At 39.7% G+C, this 24,381-nt stretch overlaps 1 protein-coding gene across 1 annotated transcript; it reads left to right on the top strand.

Annotated features, from left to right (window-relative positions):
• The first annotated feature begins 17,201 nt into the window (after positions 1-17,201).
• Positions 17,202-22,510, top strand: LOC139717639 (uncharacterized). Its single transcript, XM_071629145.1, has 2 exons — positions 17,202-18,286; positions 22,216-22,510. The coding sequence occupies exons 1-2, from the start codon at positions 17,319-17,321 to the stop codon at positions 22,508-22,510; spliced, it is 1,263 nt and encodes a 420-aa protein (XP_071485246.1). The 5' UTR covers positions 17,202-17,318.
• The last annotated feature ends 1,871 nt before the right edge of the window (positions 22,511-24,381 follow it).

Raw genomic sequence — 24,381 nt, 5'->3', positions numbered from 1 at the left:
TTCTGAAGCTCTGGAAAGGATCTATCAAAAGCATATTTCCACAGCGTTCAAGCCACACACAAAACTCAAGAACATTTTTGTACATCCTTTTTTTTTCTTCGTTTCCCATATGAGAAGATGGTTGGATAGCCCATATCCAGCAGCTAAGCTGGTCTTCTATAGTGTCCAGTTGGATGTGAAGTGGGACAACTTCACCGGGTTAGATACCCTGCTCTTTGCGAAGAATGAATGAAGCGGGATCTTTTGCGTGCATGAGTTGTGACTCTCTCGCACACGGGACCTCCATTTTATGTCCCATCCGAGGGACAGAGTGTTTTGCCTCTTGCAAGATGCTGGAGGTGACGGTATGATTGCACACAACATTGCTCAGTTCAGACTCGGCTTCGAACCCGGGTCGCTTGGGGTTTCGGAGGCAGACGTGCTTTACCGACTGAGCCAACTCACCGCACTAAAGACAAAAAAAAAAAACAACAACAACAACTGGTGACCAAGCGGAGGTAGTCTACCAGATTCCATGTGGTAACTCTGAGAAAACCTACAATGGAGATACAGCTAGGAAATATGGGACCAGACGAAATTAACACAAACGAGAGGTGCAGTTAGCTCATCCCACTTCACAAGAGGAAAAAGGAAGGAATCTCCCTTCCATATGCACAAGTCAGCAATCAGTAACCTTGTGGCCAATGAAAATCACCACATCAACTGGGGAAAGTGTTCCATCCTAGCTAGAGATTCTGTTAAAATCTCACGATGGATAAGAGAAGTCATCAAGATTCGTAAACAACAAGGAAAAACCTTAAAAAAAACATGGGGCAGTACGCATTTTCCTCAATATACGATCCCATCCTGTCAGATCGGCGTGCGCCATACAGCTACTTCTGTTGCGACAAAGATTGTCGCCCCCGGCTCGGGGCGACAATTTTTGACGGAGTTGGAGTCATAAATTGTCGCCCCGTCACAGATTGTCGTCTGGCGACAATTTTTGATGCTTGTGCAGTTCCAAATTTTTGACCTCGATGACGACAATTTATGATGGCAAAAAAAAAAAAAAAAACAAACAAACAAACAATGTTGCGACATAAATTTTCGCTCCGTCAAAATTGTCGCCCCGTCACAAATTGTCGTCAATTTGTTATGCTCGTGCAGTTTCCAATTTTTGACCTCGATGGCGACAATTTGTGCTGGCAAAATAAAACGTAGCTACACAAATTGTCGTTGGTCATTACACAAATTGTCCTTGCCATTAAACAAATTGTTACCGGCCATGCACTGTGAATTGTGTGGCTGGGGGTTAGGTGGTTGGTTATGCTTTTGTGGGTAGGGTATGACTGGTAAGTTACTAGTATGCGTATAGTGTGTCGGGGGCTGCATGGTATGTGCTGTGTATGATTTGTAGATGCGTACTATGTGACTTGTGTATGCATTTGCGTATATAGCTCTGTGTGTGTGTGTGTGTGTGTGTGTGTGTATGTGTGTTTGGAGTATAACAATACATGTGGAAACTGTGCATGTGTGGTGGTTGGCTGTATAGTAGCAGTGGTTTATTTGTGTGTGTACGTGTGCCTGTGTGCGTACGTGTGTATGTGGGTACGTGACGTATGTATAGGGTGTGTGGTGATTCGTGTTTGTGGGCGCAGTTTTGTGCCTACATGAGTACATGTATATCTAAGGGGTTTGCTGTACGTGGGCTACGTACGTACATGTGTGTTGTGTGCGAGCGTTCTTGTTTCTACGTAAGCACGCAGGAGATAAAAGGAACGAAACTTTCAAGCGACAAATTCCCACAACACGCACAGCGCTCCATCACACACACAAACACACACACACGCAAACACACACACACACGCACAAACGGACACTCAATTATCATGAGCGCGCACACATACACACTTCCTTGAAACCTCACCGTGACTTTTTAGAGGGCTTGTTTGCAAGAATGTAGCCATGTTAGTTATGGTTTGGTATTTCAATTACTATGTCAAGAATGATATTACCCAGCAAAATGTACTTCGAGGGCGGGCGACAGTTTTTGACGTGGCGACAATCTAAGTCGCCAACTCCGTCAGAAATTGCCACCTGTTTCAGGGGGCGACAATCTTTGACGGGGCGACAATTTATGTCGCAACAACCTTCTTTCCTGATGACACGACTTCCTTATGTTGATACATAAGACATAATGTACCGTGTATTCATAAAAGCAGCATCCGCCCGCACGCAAGCACCACTCCGAATTCAAATTCAAATCCGTCAAACAAAATCATCAAACTCAAAGCTGCCGATGAAATAATATAACTTTTATACCAGCAACAGCGTACCCCTCCCCACGCGCAGCCCAAACACAAACTGTAATAAACACATTCTTCCAAAATATACAATAGCATGCACACACGCCCGCGCGCGCGCGCACGAACGGACACTCAATTATGCGCGCGCAGAAACACACTTCCCTGAAACCTCACCGTGACTTTTTACATGGCTTGTTGCATGGATGTAGCCATTTAAGTTATGATTTGGTATTTCAATGACTATGTCAAGAAAGATATTACCCCCCCCCCCCCCCCCCGCCCTCCCCTCGCCCCCCCCCCCCCCCCCTACAAAAAATGTGCTTTGAGGGCGGGCGACAATTTTTGCCGTCAGCCCTCATCATAAATTGTCGCCAGACTACAATTTAAGACGGGGCGATAATTTAAGACGCCAACTCCGTCAAAAATTGATTGACGGGGCGACAATCTTTGTCGCAACAATATTACGTCGGATAGTGGGAAAACGTATACTCTCTCACAGCGATCGTACTGAAGAAGCCTACAACAGATCCAGTAACAGGCGAAAGTCTAATTTAATAGGCAAGTAGAAACTGATTGTGACAAAATGAACTTTTATCCACAATACACAGAAAAGAGATACAATCACATGTTTTATGTAAACATGTACGTATCTTATATTAATGTTCATCAAATGCGTTTTATACCAGAATCTACTCCATTTTCCTGCCCTAGAGGCCCCCTAAATCTGGAACACTGCTCAGGACACCCCGAGAGGTACTATTGTAAGCTACCATTACAATACAAGAATGTCATGATAGAGGAAAAAATATCAGCAAACCTGTGTACTAGACCATGAAAACAATGACTTTTCATAGTCAGATGAACAGGTTTTGATTCTTTGTCTTCTAATGTGGCTGCTTGTGGGAGGGTGGTTCGCTGGGGGAGGAGTCTACGATTTGTACGAGCAGACAGACAATTAGCTCATAGTCAGTTTGACAAATGGTCAAATTAAGACGACTGGGCGCTTCGATTTGGCGCCGGGGAGATTGCAAATCTCCTTGCAAATGATGTGAAATAATATGAGGAATAATAAGCGTAGAAACATTCCAATGCATATAAATACAGGATGAATTTACTGATAATTGTAATCTGCATTTAATAACCTAACGTCGAAGACCGAATTAATCATTAACTGATACCCTAACGTCGATCGAAGCTGAAAACACGCCCTTTTTAGATTTGGCGGTCTTTCGCAGCCCGAATCATGAATGGTGGACTTTGCCATTTTTCGACATTCGCAATCCTTCTAATATCGTTCTCCTGCCTCGTGACTACAGTCTGGTACTATAGACTTGTGTACAAGTATTCATGACCATGAACGATAAATGGCGTGTAATGTGGCCGTTTTCAGCTCTGAGAGGATAGCGCAAAGATGGCTTCCGTCCGGTACGTGAAAAGGTGTTCTGCTCTGTGCCTATGCATCGTGATCATTTGCCTGGGCGCCCTAACCATGAAGACAACTCGGAAGAACTTCGAAAGTGTTTCAAAATATAGATCCAATCCTGGTAAGTCGATCATGATAGATTTTCCTTTGCTATCATACTTAAGCTACGGCGTCTCTTTCATAGACCACACACAAGGTGTAGTACTCTTCCGTATCGTTACATATAACGCATCTTGCTAAGGTTCAGAGAAAACTCTTTAATGATTCGTAGCTTTTTTTAAAAAAAAGAAGTTCTCCGAAGATTTAAAGTGTGCTTCAAGCCCCAGTTCCATTCAAATAAAACTTTTTTTTTTCAATATCACAAATTCTTTTATAGTACAATAATGACAACAAATTAACGTAATACAAAATGTATGAACATATATTTGAAAGCGGAACAGAAAAAGAAGCAAGTCAGTGCAAGTATGCCTACATAACCTAGATCAAACTACTTGTTCAAAATTATTGTGTTATTGGAAAAGAGGTCCAAAAGTTTAAAGACAAGCTTGTGTAGAGATGTGGGCCACTCCATTTAGAAGTAAAGAAGAAAAAAAAGGTAAAGAAATAGGACACAGAAGCAAACCAGCACACAGGCGCACATGCGATCGAGGATACAAAGACGTTACAAAACAAAACAGCAAGAGAGATTGGGAAGGGGCAGCTAGAGAAGGAGGGACTAATGGACAGGAAGCAGGTGGTCCTGAGCACATACAAAGCAATCGCCAGACACTATTCACTGGCATGGGCACAGTATCGACAACAACAGAGAACAAGACCAATAACCTATAAAATTAAAAGGCAGAAATTAATTTTAACAGTAGTTGATAAACGAGTAAAGCTTTCTCTCTTTTTTTTTGTTTGAATACAGCAGCAACATTGGTGTATTTTTTGTGTGTGTGTGTGTGTGTTTGTTTTTTAGTTTGATTCCAAAAACTTAGTCCAATATAACAAATGTGAAGTCTGTGCGAGAATAGTGCAGAGTAAAGGTGTATGAACAATGGTACTTCTATAAAAAAAAAACAAAAAAAAAAAAACATATCAAATGCTTTCGCCAACTCGCTGTTCCTGCAAGTTAACATAAATTGTAGCAGTGGATTTGATTTGATTTGATTTATTCACAAAATGCATATCATACATTATTCACAAATATGCACATAGTTTGTACATGAAACATATTACACATTTTGTCTGGATCGTCATAAGCTATGAAAAGCTTGACTGGGACGCCCAGTATGGATAACGTACACATATCATGTACATAAAAATCATTTTAAAAAAAATGTATTATGCGCGTTCAATTTGTTCATAGATAGGAAGATGAAAGAAAGAGAGAAAAAGAAAGAAAAGTGAGAGGAAAAGATAAGGAGAGGGATACTCTACATCATGGTAGTTAAAAGTATACAAGATTGACAATTCTGGTAACAACTAACACAGAAAGACTCGCTGCTATTATGTACGTAGTGTACGTATGACAAAATAAACCTGTGAACCTGGGGTAAGATTTAAAACGTTAATCTCGAACCGTGAGAATTTTGTTATCAAGAAACAATTCGTCTGTATGATAACCCGATTTTACGTTAAATGTGATTTTCAGAGCCTCTACAATTGTAGATATATACATTTATCAATCAATTATAGATGTGTATTTCTCAATTCAAGAGTACTAAACATATACCGTAACTTTAATTATGGTTATATAAGACTATAACAAAGGGTAAGTAAAGTATGTGTTGGGGCAAACTGCTTCAACTGGATAATGATGCCAGTATTCCGGACTATAATTTTACAACCATCATTGACATGAGTATGTCCATGATATTTTACTATTTATCAAAATAAACAGGAAGGAATTTAGTGGATGACACGATTATCAAACACAACGTTGTCTATAGATGAATCGTAAGTGAATTGCTAAAATGCATAAACTGTAAGTCTTTTGCAAGTTGATATACAAATACTTTTGGCTCCAATCCATCGCTTAACACTTAAACTCATCAGTTTGTGAAAGAATATCAGGATCTTTATAATTTTATGTTAATAGAAAAGATTAGAGTCATCGGTATGAAATTAAAAAAGAGTTTATGGGAAGAATTGTGAAAATCATTGATTCATATGGGGACCAAAAAGGCTAACTTGGGGTACACCACACAAAATAAATGTCACTCATCGTGGATGCGTTGGTGTACACTTAAAAAAAAAAGAGTAAAAAGAAACAGAAGCATACAATTAAGGTTATGATTATTTGGTGGGCAACGACAAATCCCCGTAGAATATTCAATCCTTTTAATTAAACATGAAAGTATCACGGAGAAAGAGGGGAAGGAACAGGTAGAAAATTTTAGAAACAATTTAATTAAAGTTCTCTTCCAATTGAATAAAAAAACAACGAAAAATTCAGTATCAGATACTTGCGGGCACTCTCTACTAGTCAAAAACGTTTTGTCATAAAAATCAATGTATATCACTTCATACTAACTTAGGATGAAGAGAACATTTCGCCGAGATAGTTTTCATTTTCTGTGGAATTATGAGGAGGTTACTTTTTCCTTACCAGGATACTAATAGCATTTCAATGACAGAAAATAAAATGTCCCTTGTGGCATTGCAATATGCATTGAGAATCGTCTGTTTTTGTGTTTGTTTGTTTGTTTGTTTGTTTGTTTTTTGGTTGTTTTTGAGAGGGGGGTCTCTTAATAGCCTTCTGGCTGCAGAAGGGATGATTGTCGTCATTTAGAATCATTTCATTTCAACACACCAATATCTACAATGACTAAACATGAGGCAATGCACATCCAAATCCAAACTCTTTTTGGCTTACTTCCTTCCACAAGAGCATTAGCGGTATAGTGTGTATAGTTTACTCATAAAATTAAGAGTGTTAATCTGTTTACATGCGCTGACAAATTTGGCAGAAAACATACAAGTAATGTTTCAATCATTAGTGCATACACAACATTGTTACTAACGTTCCTTTTAGTAGATACCGTTAAATATTCAGTTTTGTCGACATTTCTCACCTATTTTGTTACATACAAATCACCATGACTAGTCTACTCGTAATGGGGTTGAATTTGTTTAAATGCTAAAATCACAGCGTGACAACATGTCCCGAAACTGTTAAAGAAGAATGAGCGATAGATTTTTTTATACATATGACAACAACATAATGTAAGAATTAAGGAAAGAATCGGTTGGAGCTTAACATCTAAATGGCTTATAAAAAAAATCATCGAAACTGACACCATTAGCTTGTGATAGTTACTCAGCAAAACTGAACAACTTAGGGGATTAAAAAAAAAATCCTATGTCTAAAAGTGGGCCTACATGACAATGCAATTTGTTTTTTAAAAAAAGTATTTTCAGTAAATTGCTGTGGTCGTTTATGATAAAAATATACTGAATGTCTTGTTAACACTGGGGCCTCTCAATGATATCTCCATTTTTTCTGAAGGATTTCACAGTACGGTTTGAACCTTTCGACGACTATGAATGAGGTAAATCAGCCATAACAATGTATACAATTCTTCAGGCAATCTCAAATAGCCACGTATTGTGTTTTAAAACCACTCTCTTGCTTCACTGATTTTACCCGACCGGACGGAAAGTCAACACGTGCGGGGATAGAATGAAATTATGTATATTGATGTTTATTGATGTACATCATAACAAATAATACGATTGACTCTGTCGCTTTTTTACAACAAAACACCCGGCATTCTGTTGATTATCAGAATTTCCCCACGAGACTCTTTATCCCTCATTTTTATATTGCAGCTCTGAAAAGGCAATACCTGAATATCACGATACAATATACTGCCTTGTACTAGGTGTTACATAAACCATTTCCCTCTTTTAACGCTCAATAGCTCGAAAACTATATACTTATCTGTAATTGATATGAGTAATAGCTGAATAGTGTACAATTTGGGTGGAGGTGATTTGAATATGAAAACCTATATCAGTTTCATGAAATCCATGATTAATTTCAAAGTTAGGTTCCAGATTTTGGTCAAATTTTAACCCTCTGTACAAAACCTGAACTTTACACAGGAACTAATGATGTGTATGTGAGTGTGTACTTACAATGACCCTGAACAATGGACCTGGATACCACCTGTTCAGTGCTCTGCTCCAAGGCACATGAATGCTTTAATAATTATTCATGATGGATTGTCTGGGCACTGCTAGTCTGAATTCCTAGCGAAGGGTGAAATGCATGCACATGAAATAAGTAAGCACATTTTCCACGTGCTTGCATACACCACATATCAGAATGAATAGTAGGCGTTTTCACATCAGCTCGATGTTTCGAAATAGCGCGCTATTTTCTGACTTGGGAAATTAACCCGATCACGAAATAGCGCGCTATTTGATAACGTGAACACAAATTAGCGCGCTAATTGTATCGCTCTGGTCGAGAAAATTTCTCGAGTCCAACTCGGGAAATTTCTGAAATAGCGGGATAATTGGCGAACTAGCGCGCTATTTGATGTGAAAACGCCTCAAGAAATTAGCGCGATGCATCCCATCATGCCTAGCATGTGTGACCCGATCGATTGAGGCAAACTGCACACAAAGCATGAGAAATTTTTTAAAGTGCACACATTACTGATGCTGTTTGCACATGCTCAGCTGTCGACTTAGCTCGAAAAAATTTCGGGCTAATTCTCTTCGGGCTGATGTGAATAAGTAATGAAATAGCGCGCTAATTCGCAATCGCGAAAAATATCTCGAGCCTGGATTTTTATCGGGCTGATGTGAAAACGCCTAAAGACTAGCTGTGATAGTGGAATTTCTCATGAATAAATAATGGAGCATTCAAATTTTGGTCATTGCCCAGGACCATTATCTGGGTGTCAACTACACACTCCCACACACACCAATTGACTTCTGTGCAAATTCAAAGTTTTGTACAGAAGGTTGAAAATAGAGCAAAATCTGAAACTTAATTGAAAAAAATTAATGTTTAATTTAATGAAACTGAATATATGCTGTCATTTTGAACTTGCCTCCAACAAAATTGTACACTATTCAGCTATTGCTCATATCAATGTCAGTGTTATCTGATATATAGTTTTTGAAATATTAAAGATCAAAAGTGGGATTTTTCTTTTTGGTAACAACTAGTATTTGTGTATGTATATTATGATATGCATATAGCCTCTAAGGGTATTGTTTACTATTTGCAGATGAAACAAAACCCAGCTGTAGTGCTTAAAATGGTTCTAAAATGTGAGTTACGGCTAGACACAACGGCCCGAATTCACGAAGGTGGTACAAATGAAACCATGGTTTAAACCATGTACAAAAACCATGGAGTGCCAAGTGTCGCACGGAATATTTCGTTACGAAATTGGTCATTTCGTCGACAAAACGACCGTTTCGTTAACGAAATTATCATTTTGTGGACGAAATGTTCATTTAGTTACAAATCATTTCGTTACAAACTAATCATTTCATCGACGAAATGACTGATTTCGTAACGAAATATTCCCTGCGACACTTGGCGCTCCATGGTTTTTGTCCATGGTTTAAACCATGGTTTCAATTGTACCACCTTCGTGAATTCCGGCAAACCAGTGTAAAAAAAAGTTTATTAGTATAATCAATGCTTAAGTATTGTTAAATATGCAAAATATGATCAAAAGTTATTATAAAATTGTTTCCCGATTAAACCGTCTAGAGTTATGGTTTAGTGAGAAAAACAGTGATATCTCCTTATAATTTAGACTTTATTGCAAAATGTTCATATGGCACGATGTTTTGTCATACACTGTACAACTGACCTACACATAATATTATATGCATCAAATTTAATCTTTTTAAATCACTGTCCCAATGGTAAACAGTACCTTTAACGGATTTTCTTCGTTACAACCAAGTGTTTGTACCAAGAATGCAAGATTTTATGGATCCCTCACTGATTTGGCAGTAAAAGGGAAAAATCCATTTATATTAAAGCGTTCTTTACCGAGATTAATGTCTATTTACAAAAGACAAAGGCAGACCTATGTCCTCTTCATTATTCATTGTGTGACGATTACGTATATGATATGGCTGAGAGCATAGAACTAAACTCATTGCACAGGAATGGCTGAAGAGAAAAAAAAAGAGAGAGGAGAAGTGTAATAAACTAAAGGAAAAGGGGCGCACCTTATCAAAAGCCGCAAGGGCTTGCAGTGATAGGACTACTTGATTGGAAGAAGTTGATTTTAATACACAGGAATGGAGCAAATTACAATGTGAAGTTATGTTGATTTCAGCCCGCGTATAAAGAATAAACAAGAGAATTCTGAACTAAAAAAATACCTAAAATACAGAAGTATAATCTTCCTGTTTGCTGGATTTAAACTGCATGATGTTCAAAGTTCACATTTCGGCACAGCGTTTGCAACAAAGAATAGCTGACAGAAGAACATGTTTATGTGATTTAAAAGTTATGTCTGACGTGAGAGCTTAACATCAGAATATTGTCATGATATCAAGTTTCCGTTACAGGAATTGCCATTACCACATCCACTTTGCATTTTCATCCGAAAAACAGTTAAGTCACTGGATCAACATAATATTCATTTTCACAAAATGGCCGTTCATCTAAAGAGAAGAAGAAATATGTACACAGAATAAACCTGACTGCATAATAAGATTATTGATACATTAACAACCACCACAATTTCTCAGGAATAAAATTTCATCACGGTCCCGTGGCCTCGTTGATGGTCAGTGCTTGCACTCCTACCTCTTGTTTAAAGCCGACAGGGAGTTCCTGCTTTAGGTGCATTTCACAGAGTGATACCATGATTCAAAGTATCTGGATATAGGGTCAGAATAATGCTTAGAGAGCATTATAAGTCATGTCTGATCATTAGAACGTCAATTCAGATGGGAACTGCAGTAGTGACGCAAAATAACGGCTCGCTTTTGAACGGAAGAATTTGGTCGCAAGCATGATTCGTGTATAATTCACAACGACACCTTGGGCTCCCAGTCGGTTTTTGGATATACACATGAGGACTTACAAAAACTCAACATGAAACATTCCTGCATGGCACTGACAGAACAAAAACAAAACAAAACAGGCATTTCGGCACAGCGCTTGCAATAAAGAATAGCTGACAGAAGAACATGTTTATGTGATTTAAAAGTTATGTCTGACGTGAGAACTTAACATCAAAATATTGTCATTATTATCAAGTTTCCGTTACAGGAATTGCCATTACCACACCCACTTTGCATTTTCATCCGAAAAACAGTTAAGTCACTGGATCAACATAATATTTATTTTTACAAAATGGCCGTTTATCTAAAGAGAAGAAGAAATATGTACACAGAATAAACCTGACTGCATATTGGTAAGATTATTGGTACATTAACAACCACAATTTCTCAGGAATAAAATTTCATCACGGTCCCGTGGCGTCGTTGATGGTCAGTGCTTGCACTCCTACCTCTTGTTTAAAGCCATCAGAGAGTTCCTGCTTTAGGTGCATTTCACAGAGTGATACCATGATTCAAAGTATGTGGATATAGGGTCAGAATAATGCTTAGAGAGCATTATAAGTCATGTCTGATCATTAGAACGTCAATTCAGATGGGAACTGCAGTAGTGACGCAAAATAACGGCTCGTTTTTGAACGAAAGAATTTGGTCTCAAGCATGATTCGCGTATAATTCATAACGACACCTTGCGCTCCCAGTCGGTTTTGGATATACACATGAGGACCTACAAAAACTCAACATGAAACATTCTTGCATGGCACTGACAGAATAAAAAAAACCAACAACCAATAATCAGTACTCTGGTGCTTCCACAACAATGTCTACTTTGCAATAATTTCTAACATTGACTACTGTTTAGAATGAAAGGCATCTTGCAATACTCTTTTTTTTTGACGTTTTTGTACAGACTTAATGCATCCTGATATTGGCTTTATAGCAGTATAGATTGACAAAAAATGAGAGTTGAAGATAACCGCAAGGTCCAGGTTTATTATTGTATAAAGTAAATAGAATGATAAGGGTTTTGATTTGTTGTGTAGAGTGTACATATTATTTTTGATTGGTAACAGTTTCAATATTTTTAACAATAATCATTTTTTACATCTCACAACAGCCAACATGCATGTCATTTTGTTACAATCATGTAGTTGCAATACACAACAATAATAATTGAATAAAGACTAGAAAGCGCACCGCTTTTACAACAGAACACCTGTGGACATACAGAAGACAGTGCTCTATTTGTATAGCGGTTAGTTTCGATTCAGAAGTATAGGGATATAAAAACGAGACTAAATTGGTTAAAAATTCATTTATTATGACTAAGCTACTCATTTGGAAATGCTATCATAGCTTGATAAGCATATCTATGCCCGACAAACAAAATTACACCAAGAAGGTTTTGCCACCTCATCAGGTGGTACCAATAACCCTTTTTTAAGGGTAAAAATTGGCCCATGGACTAAAGTGCAGGCACGTAGAAATTAGGGTATCAAGGCAGATTTTGTACCACGAGAAAAATGAAAATGAAAATGGATGAAAGTTGTAAACTTCAAATCCGTATATGTTATAGAGCATTGCTTTGCAGGTTTACAGTAACTATGTATCGATATGTATTGTGTCAGCGTGAACAAGAGTTGTCCAAATATTGAACCTGTATTGAATATCAGAGTCCGTATTTACATGATTTAATCAACTGAATTTGAAAAATTGAGCAACGCCCTTTGAGACGTACGGAATTGAGTCAGACGGCTGTTTCCAGTTCTCAGCAAACAAAATATGAAGTAAGATCAAAGGCATAATTCACCATTTACAGATGAAGCATGTTAAGTATTGTTAAATATATACAAAATGTGAGCAATAGTTATAATACAAATTTTCAAAACAATGTGCCAGACTAAACCGTCTACAGTGTATAGTTTATTGAAAAAACACAGAGATATCTCCTTATATTTTAGGCTTTATTGCGAAAGTTTTTTTTTTTTGGACCAATAGAGCAGTTTTATGGAGCATTGAATCCCTGAGTGAACATCATAAACTATTTTGTACATTCAGTAGAGTTTATCATGATCCGGACATACCGATTTTCGCTTGTGTTTCGTCATCTTTCGTAATTAGCATGTTGTACTAAACGCTTATATTATTTCTTTGGAACCTACATCCTACAAGCATTGCTTTTTAGTAGGTTCCTCATATTTACACATCATTTTATTACATGTCCTTATACATTTTGTGAAATTATGTCTAAAATTGAATGTTGTGTTATACATAATATTTTACTCCGAAATAAAATGGAATATGAAACCTGAATATGGAATGTGGAATATGGAACTTGAATAAAACAACAAAAAAAAATTATTCGGTGAGATGTTTTGTGATACAACTGACTTACACATGATTATGCATCAACTGTGATATCTTAAACATTTTTTAAATCACTGATCCTAAAGATAAACAGAAACTTTAATGTTATCCAGTTAGATTAAGCAGCACCATAATACTTCCGAATAAAAATCTCGTGTATAGACCATTCTCCGAGTTTGATGCTATGACATTCATTTTGAATTCGGTGTATTTCAACATCCTTTGACCCAGATCGTGACCTTGTGGCGTCAGTGCAATTACGGACGACGGCAGCAAAAAGGGAACCCGCAAAGCCGAATGAGTATGTTGTGGCCAGGTAAAACTAATTTCTTGCTTGTGATGATCCTACGTCATGATCTTTATGTTGTCCAAGTAAATAAATCATAAACTATGAATCAAAAACTAGTGTATAAAGCACACATTAACGCGCAGCATGCAAGGAAAGGAAAGACTGTCAACATACAATGAATATTGATTGATTGCGTCTATCATAATTACTGAATGGCTTGCACTCTACGAAAACGTAAGGCCTGTACATTTCATTTTTTTTCTTGTTCTTTTAAAGGGAAAAGTTAATGACGAATATGACCCGTGACAAGACTATCCAGATATTTTTACCTGGAATACAGCCGGATGAAATGAAAATAACTTCGTCTCTTACTCGCTTGAAGCGGTACAACCAGGCCAGGTCTCTCCCACTAATAGATTCCTGCGCAATCGTGGGAAATAGCGGCGTTCTATTGGATAGCAATTGTGGTGACGTCATCGACGAGGCGAATCTAGTTCTGCGAATGAACTTCGCGCCCGCCGGTGGGGAGTATGCTCGAGATGTTGGATCGAAGACTAATATAACAACGATTCTACTTCGTACAGCCTAATTTATTCGGAATCATGTCTGGGTTGTACACCTGTCACCGATCAGAGAACGCCACACATTCAAAGTATTGTGTCCTTATTCAGATGCAAATGAGTACCTGTTCATGTAGTGTGTATAAGTAGCCTGCTCACATCCGTACACGTCAGTGTACATTTTGTGGCCGACCAGAAGAACTTTGAGATGGAAGACCTGCAAGGCGATATTGAGCGGCTGCTCAACGAACCGTGCTCCCCAATACCGGGCGACATGCAGCTGGCGAACGAGAACCCAGGAGGCAAGCTGAGAGGTCCCAAGGGCCGGAGCAAGAAGACGCGCCCACAGGCAGGGGCGCATCCCCCCGAAGCATCTGCTGTAACTACAGCGGCAGGCGCTATCCCTGCCCCAACCATTTCAGCAGGCGTGATCCCTGCTGGCTCTCTGGCGGGCGCGATCCCCGCCCAGATGACTGCACCGGCGGCGTTGGGCGCACCCCCCAATGAGGCCTGCTCCGCGTCTCGCTTCTCAGAACTCGCAACTGCCGTTTCCACACTGCAGTCCACGGTCATGTCCTTGCTGGACACCCAAGCCCCTCCAGCACCGCAAGAGCAACCACCCCGTGACGACGACATCGACATGGAAATTGAAGATCTGGTTCAGCAGGACAGCGGGGTTCTCGGCGAGTTCTCTGATATGGTGGATCACCAGAGCGAACCCGTTGGAGCAGCAGTGAGCGACATGCTCGCTAATATTGTGAACAAACTCATTCGGGTGAAACTGAAAGAATCCACTCTGAAATCTAAGCAGGAGTCATATCCAAGGCCTGCCAACTGCGATGCCGTTTCCACTTGCAGGGTTAACCCAGAAGTATGGCACGTACTAAAAACCGAAACACGAGTGACAGATTCGAAACTACAAAAGGTGCAGTCCCTTTTTTTGACGGCAACGACGCCCCTTGCGAGAGCAGCGGACGAGCTGCTATCGCAAAATACGCCCCTTTCCTCCCGGGCGTCCAAACTCATTCTCGATGGTATCGCCCTAATCGGAGCAGCAAACGTCGAGCTGAATGCGAAACGCAGGGATTTCATCCGACCCGAATTAAGCCCGGCGTTCCGCCCGCTGTGTTCCGAAGAGATGGCGCAGAAACCATCCACGTTTCTGTTCGGGGACGACCTCCCACAAAAGTGTAAAGAACTTCGTGACACCGAGAAGCTGGGACTGAGCGTTCGCAACACCAGTCTCCCTAAGAGGAGCTTCAGGCAGGCGTATAGGGGCGCCTACCCGAGGAGACACCCCGGGCACGCCGGACGATACGATCCGTACCCGCAACGGAGGAGCGACGTTCCCTCCTCTCCGAGGTTTCCACTCAGGCAGCACCCAAACTTCAGCGGCCGACGGGCGCCGACATATCGCGGCCGTCCAGGCAGAGACAACCCGAGGCCGGTCAAGTAACTCGTCCACAGGACGAAGTGAGTAAATTGCCTTCAAAAACTTCGCCTCCCCCGGTCGTGGGAGGTAGGCTGGCTCAATCTGTGGATAGTTGGAAGCTGATTACGTCTGACCAGTGGGTCTTAGACGCTATACAACACCACCATATTGAATTTGACCAATTGCCTTTTCAAAACTTCGTTCCAAACGAAATAAGTTTTTCACCTCGTGAAACTACCATTATCGACCATGAAATTACGAAACTTCTCAATAAGAACGCTATTGAGCCATGCCTCCACCAAGACGGGGAGTTCGTATCTAATATTTTCATAACGCCTAAAAAAGATGGATCTTTTAGGCCTGTCATTAATCTGAAAGGCCTGAACAAGTTTGTTTCATATCATCATTTCAAAATGGAGACATTTGAATCGGCACTCCTCCTTGTAGAACCAAATTGTTTTTTCGCTTCTATCGATTTGAAAGACGCGTATTTTAGCATACCGATAGCACCAGAACACAGAAAATTTCTTCGCTTTCATTGGAAGGGCAAACTGTTTCAGTTTCGCGTTCTGCCTTTTGGACTGAGCAGTGCCCCCCGGGTGTTCACAAAAGTACTAAAACCCCCAATAGCTGCCCTCCGCAATTTAGGAGATGTATCATGTAACTACATCGATGACGCCCTATTAATCGCTCGTAGCTATGACGACTGTACGGCGAATGTTAAGAACCGAATCGAACTTTTTGAGTTACTTGGATTTGTCATTAACAAGGAGAAGTCCGTGTGCGAGCCCCGCACTAATATTGAGTTTCTGGGCTTCATTATAGATTCAGTAACTATGACAGTCAGCCTCCCAGAAAGAAGGAGCGACACTATTATCCAAACATGCATGTCTTTGATAAATAAACGGACAACGAAGATACGCTCGCTATCTCGCGCTATTGGGCTCGTCCTTGCAACGGAAATCGCCGTTCCTTATGGGGCTATTTTTCGGAGGGATCTTGAAATTGAGAAAAATACTGCTTTGCAATGCAATCAAGGGGATTTTGAAGCTATCATTTCCCTGTCAGATAAGACACGTCATGCCCTCCAGTGGTGGGCATCAAATTCAAGTAACTCATTTTCGCCTATCATGCGGAACATTGACCTGGAATTCGAGACAGATTCATCTCTCGAAGGCTGGGGCGTCTACTGCCCGACTAACAAGCGCAGCACGCACGGACAATGGAGCTCCGGAGAAAGGAATCTCCACATTAACAATCTCGAATTGCTCGCAGTTCTTTTTGCCCTCCAATCACTATGTTCAAACGAATCTGGCATTAACATTCGTGTTAAATCGGACAATGTCTCAGTAGTGTCGTGCATTAATCACTTCGGGACTTGCCATTCCCCCGAGTTACATAATATCTCGCGCACAATCTGGCTCTGGTGTCTAGACAGAAACATCTGGCTGGCCGCCGTACACATTCCCGGCGTTGAGAACTCAATAGCAGACGGCTACTCGCGCACATTTAATTTGAATACTGAATGGATGCTCGCAGCGCATATTTTCAACTCACTCTCTGAACTATTTTTCACACCAGAGGTAGATTTATTTGCATCGCGCCTGAACTTTCGCATGACTCCCTTTGTTTCTTGGCGTCCTGATCCCGAAGCCATGGCAACCGACGCATTCTGCCTCGATTGGGGGCGCTTTCGCAGCTACATCTTTCCTCCCTTCTGCCTAATGAGTAAAATTCTACGGAAATTGTCTAATGATCAGGCTCAGGCTATCATAGTTTTTCCTTTGTGGAAGACACAAAGTTGGTATCCCAAGCTAATGAGCATGCTAGTAGACCACCCAGTGATTCTGCCTCCTGCTAACCGAATTTTATCTCTCCCTTCCTCCGACAGCCAACATCCGCTATCACATCACCTGACGTTAGCGGCATGTCATGTGTCCGGGAACGCCTACGCATCAGAGGCCTTTCACATGCAGCTTCCGAGATCATCATGCGGTCATGGAGACAGTCAACTCAGAGGTGCTATAACTCGGCATACAGGAGATGGCGCCGTTTCTGTTGTACGTGGAAAAGCGATCCACTTTGCTCGGATGTAAGCATCGTTCTTAATTTTCTGGCGGAGGAGTTTCACGCTGGCGCAGCATACAGCACTCTGAATAGTTTACGCAGCTCATTATCTCCGTTTCTGCTCCCGTGTGACGGCCATCCAGTCGGATCACACCCACTCGTAACGAGATTCATGAGAGGGGTCTTCAACTCCAGACCACCGCGACCTCGATACAACTCTACCTGGGATGTCGCCGTGGTTTTGAATTACCTTCGCACGCTCAGTCCTAACGACAAGATTTCACTCGAACAGTTGTCTCACAAACTCGTCATGCTCATTGCCCTCGTCTCCAGTCAGAGGGCACATACTATAGCCTACATAGTTCCACATGACTCATCGGTCTCGAGTTCATCAGTCACCTTTTCAGTTAACCACATCACTAAAACTAGCAGGCCCGGGAAACTCGCTACGGCGATACAGTTGTCAGCATACCCAGAGGACGACCGTATCTGCGTTCTCAAAACGTTACGCGAATATCTTCGCAGGACGGCAAGTTTTCGAAGCGGGAATCGGTACCTCATTCTCTCTGTCAATCGCCCTCATCGCAACGTTTCCCCCCAAACGATTAGCCGATGGCTTAAAGGCGTCCTCCAGTCAGCCGGTATCGACACAGCTACATATAAAGGGCACAGTACTCGCGCCGCCTCTACGAGTGCCGCTCTAAGAGGCGGGACGGATATAGACACAATACTTTCCACAGCAGGATGGAGCTCTGCTAGAACTTTCGCGAGATTTTATCAGAAGCCTATTGAACTGAAGAAAAAGCCACTTGATATTTCCTCTCTCGAGTAAGAGTCATGTTATTTTTTGCCTTTCTCAATCTCATGAGTCATAAGACGGGCAATGGAGCCCCTGCATGAATAAAGTTTGATCATGCCCGAACAAAATAATTACTCTGCTTGCTGAGTCTCATTCAACCGTCGTCTTTGAAATCCCAGACATGATTCCGAATAAATTAGGCTGTACGAAGTAGAATTAATAGATTAAACGAGATTTAAATGAAATTTAACATTGAAGTTTAATCATAATTCTACGAAGTACTAAGCCTAATATGAGGAATCATGTCCCACCCGATAATACGGTTCATCCCGTCTCCTGACGTGAATGAGTGCTAAGTAATTCATGAATTGCACTGAGTTGTGATTGTGAGAATGAATTTCTTGCCCGCCCCTTCTTACTGTGGTTGAATGAGTCTGACTTTAAATACTGACGTGCACGGATGTGAGCAGGCTACTTATACACACTACATGAACAGGTACTCATTTGCATCTGAATAAGGACACAATACTTTGAATGTGTGGCGTTCTCTGATCGGTGACAGGTGTACAACCCAGACATGATTCCTCATATTAGGCTTAGTACTTCGTAGAATTATGATTAAACTTCAATGTTAAATTTCATTTAAATCTCGTTTAATCTATTAATTAACGGCGAACAGAGTAGAGCAATGGCGGCGTGTGCTAAGGTTGAATACACTAATACGTCGGTCGACAATTTGCCAGACGATTGTCGAAGTTTGTTGAAACTCATGCGGCGTTTGAATAACAGTGTGATTTGGTGCGTCAAAGGTTTTATCCTGATTAAATACATCAGGAAAGGATTGGAGTTCTACAAGAAGTATCATGGCCTGAAAACGTCATTGGCCTTCAGTCCCGTTAGTCCAGTTGGTACAGCAGGAAAGTACGTATGATTATTTCTAGTTACCCGTGATACTTTATACCGGGTGTCCCAAAAAAGCGGAACGGTAGATTTTCAGTACCCTGCGGTCTAAAAGTTACATATCTTTTGTCATCATTAGAAAGGGCATCTTCCGCAGAAGACTATGATACCAAAATTATCAAATTTGGTTCAGTATTTTTTATTTAATGCCAATTTCTGAAAATGCAGTCATTGTCAAATTTCGTCGAATTTTTGTGACTTATGAGATAATAATTGGAGTGCGACACGCGATCCATACGGTGAATATTGTGTAAGCTCGGTGATCCATGTCAACAAAAGATACAGTTTTCACATTGGGCACGGGCCAGGAAAAATCAGTGTGTGTCTGTGTGTGTGTGCGCGCTCCCAATATGAAAGCTGTATCTTTTGTTGACAGGGATCAACGAGCTTACACAATTCACCGTATGGAACGCGTGTACAAATTATTATCTCATAAGTCGCAAAAAATTGAAAATGACTGCATTTACAGAAATTGGCGTAGAATAAAAAGCACTGAAACAAATTTAATGATTTTGGTATCATGGTCTTCTGCGGAAGATGCTCTTTCTAATGATGTCAAAAAATATATCACTTTTAGAACGCAAGGTACTGAAAATCCACCGTTCCGCTTTTTTTTTTTTTTTTTTTTGGGGGGGGGGGGACACCCGGTATATATTTCTCTTTTGTTGTTTGTTTATTTGGACATTCAATGCCTCCTCTCAGATTAACATCAAATTGGTCGTCAAGACATAACATACCTTGGATGTGTGCGTAAAGTTATACTTAACTTATTTGCCCCTCGGTGTCGTCATTACATGACATTAATAACTTTTAGTTAGGCGCTGTGCAGTATAACATGGACAAAAAAATATCCCATCGGGGTTGTATTTGTTCTTGTCTTGACTCCAGAACCTCTCTCAGTTAGACTTGAAACTATTCACGGATGGACTGTCGACTACAAATGATGGCAACTTATTCCACTCACTAATAACTCTTTGAGAAAAAGAGCACTGTCTCATTTTGGACTTTACATGTTTCTTCAGCATCCTAAACTTATGACCACGCGTCCTTCCTCCAACTGAGAACTTAAAAAAATCTGAGGACTTCATATCATCAATCCCATTCACAGTCTTAAAGATCTGTATCATATCGGCTCTATGCCGTCTATATGCTAATGAAGACAATTTCAATTGTTTAAGTCTTGCTTCATAACTCAAAGGTCTGAGTGAACGTATCATTCTGGTAGCTCGACGCTGTACATTCTCTACTTTTACAACATTCTTCTTCCAATGAGGATGCCACACTGATGAACAATATTCTAATGTCGGTCTAACAATAGACTTGTACAGTTGAATAAATCCTTTCTCATTGAAAGTAGAAAATGTACGATTGATAATTCCAATCCTACGATTCACTGCAGTACAAATTGTGTCCACATGATGAGTAAAATCTAACTTCTTGTCATAATTTACTCCAAGATCTTTTACATATGTAGCTACTGGAATGGGCGGGTTTGTTTCATCCATTGTATAATTGACACATGGGTTATTCCTTCCATAATGGATAATTTTACACTTTTCCTGTAAAGGAAGCTGCCACTTTTTTGACCATTCCATCACTCTAATTAGTTCAGCTTGCAGATTCAATACATCATCATTATCATATATCTGTGAATACAACTTGGTGTCATCAGCAAAGAGCTTAACTTCACATCTGCCACTTAACAACACATCAGGAAGGTCGTTTACATACAACAGAAACAAAATCGGCCCCAAAACACTACCTTGTGGGACTCCAGTAGATACTGCAGTTTGTGAAGATGAAACACCATTGACCACCACTCGTTGTGATCTTTCACTTAAAGGACAAGTTCACCTTCATTAACATAAGGATTGAGAGAATGTAGCAATATTAGTAGAACACATCATTGAAAGTTTGACGAAAATCGGACAATCCGTTCAAAAGTTATGAATTTTTGAAGTTTTTGTGCAGTAACCGCTGGATGAGAAGACTACTGCAGTGTGTGAATAACTTAGATGTCACATGCGTACAACAATGTAAGGAAAATATAAAGAGAATTTCACAAAATTTCATCTTTTGAAAAAAAGTACACATTCCCCCGACTCGTTACCGACAAATGTTATGGGTAATATTATTCCCCCTGCCTTTAGAAAGAGGCAAGTCAAGTGCTCTTTTATTATGCGAAAAAAGTGAAAATATGTTGAATTTTCTTTACATTTTCTTTATACTGTTGTACGCATATGACTCACAAGCTGTAGTAGTCTCCTCATTCAGCGGTTCCAACACAAAAATTTTAAAAATTCATAACTTTTGCATCGATTGTCCAATTTTCCTCAAACTTTCACTGATGTGTTCTACTAATATTGCTGCATTCTCTCAATCCTTATGTTTATGAAGGTGAACTTGTCCTTTAAAAAAGACTTAATCCACTTCAAAAGATTCCCAGTGATCCCATACGTTTCTACTTTCCTAAGCAGTCGTTCGTCATGAGGTACACTGTCAAACGCCTTACTATAATCTAAATATATGCAATCGACGTTTCCACCATTGTCTAATACTTTTGTCCATGTTTCTGATACAGTCAATGCCTCGAACAAAAGTATAAAAACAAAAGTGTTTGCTGAAACACCTATATGGTGTTCAGTTCGTCACGGTCATTAGATACACTGCTCTACCTTGGATTAAGGGTACAATAAACTTCAACTTGGGATCATTGTCTGTCCATTTACCCAAGAATTGAATTTTCCTTGGATGCCCGAACCAATAGTGACTTACAAACTGCTCATCACTTGTTCCACCTATTTTGGAGACCTATGACGTAACAATGTGTTGAAATCGTAATAGTCAAAACGAATTCTTTGGTCCAAAATTTACACATCTCTTGTTATCATTCGTGCTTGATTCTTTTTTTTAACGATAATTTGCCCCTCCCCTGGAATTTTTTCATTCACCCACACCGTTTTGGTTTCTATCTATTGCTTTGATTATTCTCTGTCAGGTGGATGAAAATCAAACATGCAACGACAGGTGCAGCGCTGTATGTCGCAGCTAACACGTTTTGCCGACGAATCACGTTGTTCGGATTCTATCCTCGCTACGTCGACCCCACAAACCGAACCCTTCGCTATCACTATTACGACGACACACCCAAGAACTACTCGACGAGTCCTCACTCTTTCAACAAGGAGTTCGATGTGTGGCAGTCCCTCCAAGACGACGGGTACTTGCAAGTCATCAATGATTGTGCGGGAAGGTGGGACAAGCACGACTACCGCAGCCAGCTAGACACATGACTTTTGCTAGACATGTTATTATGACTGTATTTTTGTATGTATAACTTGTGTGCATTTTGTCTATATTTTGTATGTTTTTATGCAGGATGCTTTGTAAATCAGTTTGTTTTTATTTTAACCGAAATGGCTACCCTGTGAACATAGAACGGAATTAATAGATAAAATAGTTATGAGTATGACATCAGATAGATTTTTTTTTTTTAGTTCTCTATTCAAATTTCGTTCAATGCCGCAAAATTCACACTAACACAAAGATACATACACACGTAGATACACACAAAGTGACACACACTAACACACACTCACATGCTTGTCGGGTGTGTCTATTAAAGTTAATGAATAGAGTCACACAATCATGTATTATGTATCTGTACATGTATTAACATTCGTATTTAATATTCATATTCCTTTGATGCTTTTTTGAATCAGAATTTACTATACGGTATAAATCCACTGAAGTAAAATGAACTGAATATCCTAAGGTTGACATTCGTGGTCATTATTCATCATGCCATTTATTTCACATCTTGCAATCAATTTGCACGTCTGTTTTTCACTGCATACATTGGAGAAATATTAGATGAAACTGACTTGATGCTAGCTCTGCTAAAAATCACATACATATTTGCAATATTTGCAGATATTCAGGATATACAGGAACTGTAATTTCCTAACTAAATATCATTATTGAAAAATAAAGAAACTTACGAAAATTTTCAACAGAAACAATACAAAATAGTGATACAGTTATGTGAACAGCAGAGGATCCAAATGAGACAAAACATTTTGCTATAAAGATTTACCGTAAAGAAAAACTTGCAATAAATATCTATAAAGTTTTCAAGTTTTTATAAAAACAAAAGATACAGCATAAAACGACTTGGATGGTGGCTAAATCTTTAAAACGTGGTAAAGGAACTCTCATAATTAGCTGAAACTTAACTATGTTGATATGGTATATACATCAAGACCAAGGCAGTGCCAGCGTTTAACTTGAATTGTGATTTGTAAATGGATATTTCTTATTCCAACTGTTCTTCAATATCAGTCCAGATTAATTACACGCTAAGCAGAAATCGACATCGTAAAGAAAACTAGGGAGAAAAAAAAAATCAAACCAGTCTCTTTGTTTTTCTAGAAACAGGCTAGGACTTCAAAATGGTCATTAAGAAATTACACGTGTAGTGAACTTGCTCTTCTATTTGAAATAGAATGTAAAAGATATCTCAACGTTTTCTGGTGAAATATGGTAATCATCAATCATTGCTAATAATGTTTCATTTTCGCTGAAGTCAGGGTGCAGCCCAATGTCTTTTGACGGTTTTACCCTATTTTGATCGAGCTGAATCAACAGATCAAAATCTGGATGGTGCAACTCTTGCACCCTTAAGGGGTTTTGAGACATTCATGGTGGTCGCAAAAGAAAAATAACCTCCAAAATGTATGTTTATTTCCATATCAACGAAAAATTGTGCTCCAAAGTGATTTTGCGGATTGAGCCCAGTGTGAAAACCAATAACTCGTATATCTATTTACATATCAGTGGATCAAAGTTGTCGGATCAGCTAAAATTGTATCCAAATGGTCGCCGCACATACTCTGGTGTACTTTGAGATGAATTAAGTGTATATTGTGCGACTTTAATCAATTTGTAAATTGTATTCTCTATACTGCTTTTCAGAATATTTGTAATTATTGTTTGATGTGTATAGATTTGTGTTTTAATCTTAATTTGTAGAAAGTCTAATATAAGAAATGAAGTCGTTATAAAGTCAGCCTTAACTGGGACATGCGTGTTGAACTTTGGCATCGCGTGGATTCGCGTGCTCCGTAAAAATGAAGGGCGGGCAAGGAGAGTTGTTAGGGGTTTT

Source organism: Diadema antillarum, unplaced genomic scaffold (assembly GCF_040938485.1).
Source record: "Diadema antillarum isolate AM-2024a unplaced genomic scaffold, OU_Dant_1.0 scf00000078, whole genome shotgun sequence".
NCBI classification, from domain to species: domain Eukaryota; kingdom Metazoa; phylum Echinodermata; class Echinoidea; order Diadematoida; family Diadematidae; genus Diadema; species Diadema antillarum.
This window is presented reverse-complemented; position numbering and strand designations above follow the sequence as displayed.

Bases quoted from the DNA above. Each gene is read 5' to 3' on its own strand.
- LOC139717639 (XM_071629145.1), top strand. From the start codon at position 17,319: ATGTCATGTGTCCGGGAACGCCTACGCATCAGAGGCCTTTCACATGCA. The intron at 18,287-22,215 runs GTAAGAGTCATG...ATTCTCTGTCAG, and splicing joins CTTGATATTTCCTCTCTCGA to GTGGATGAAAATCAAACATG.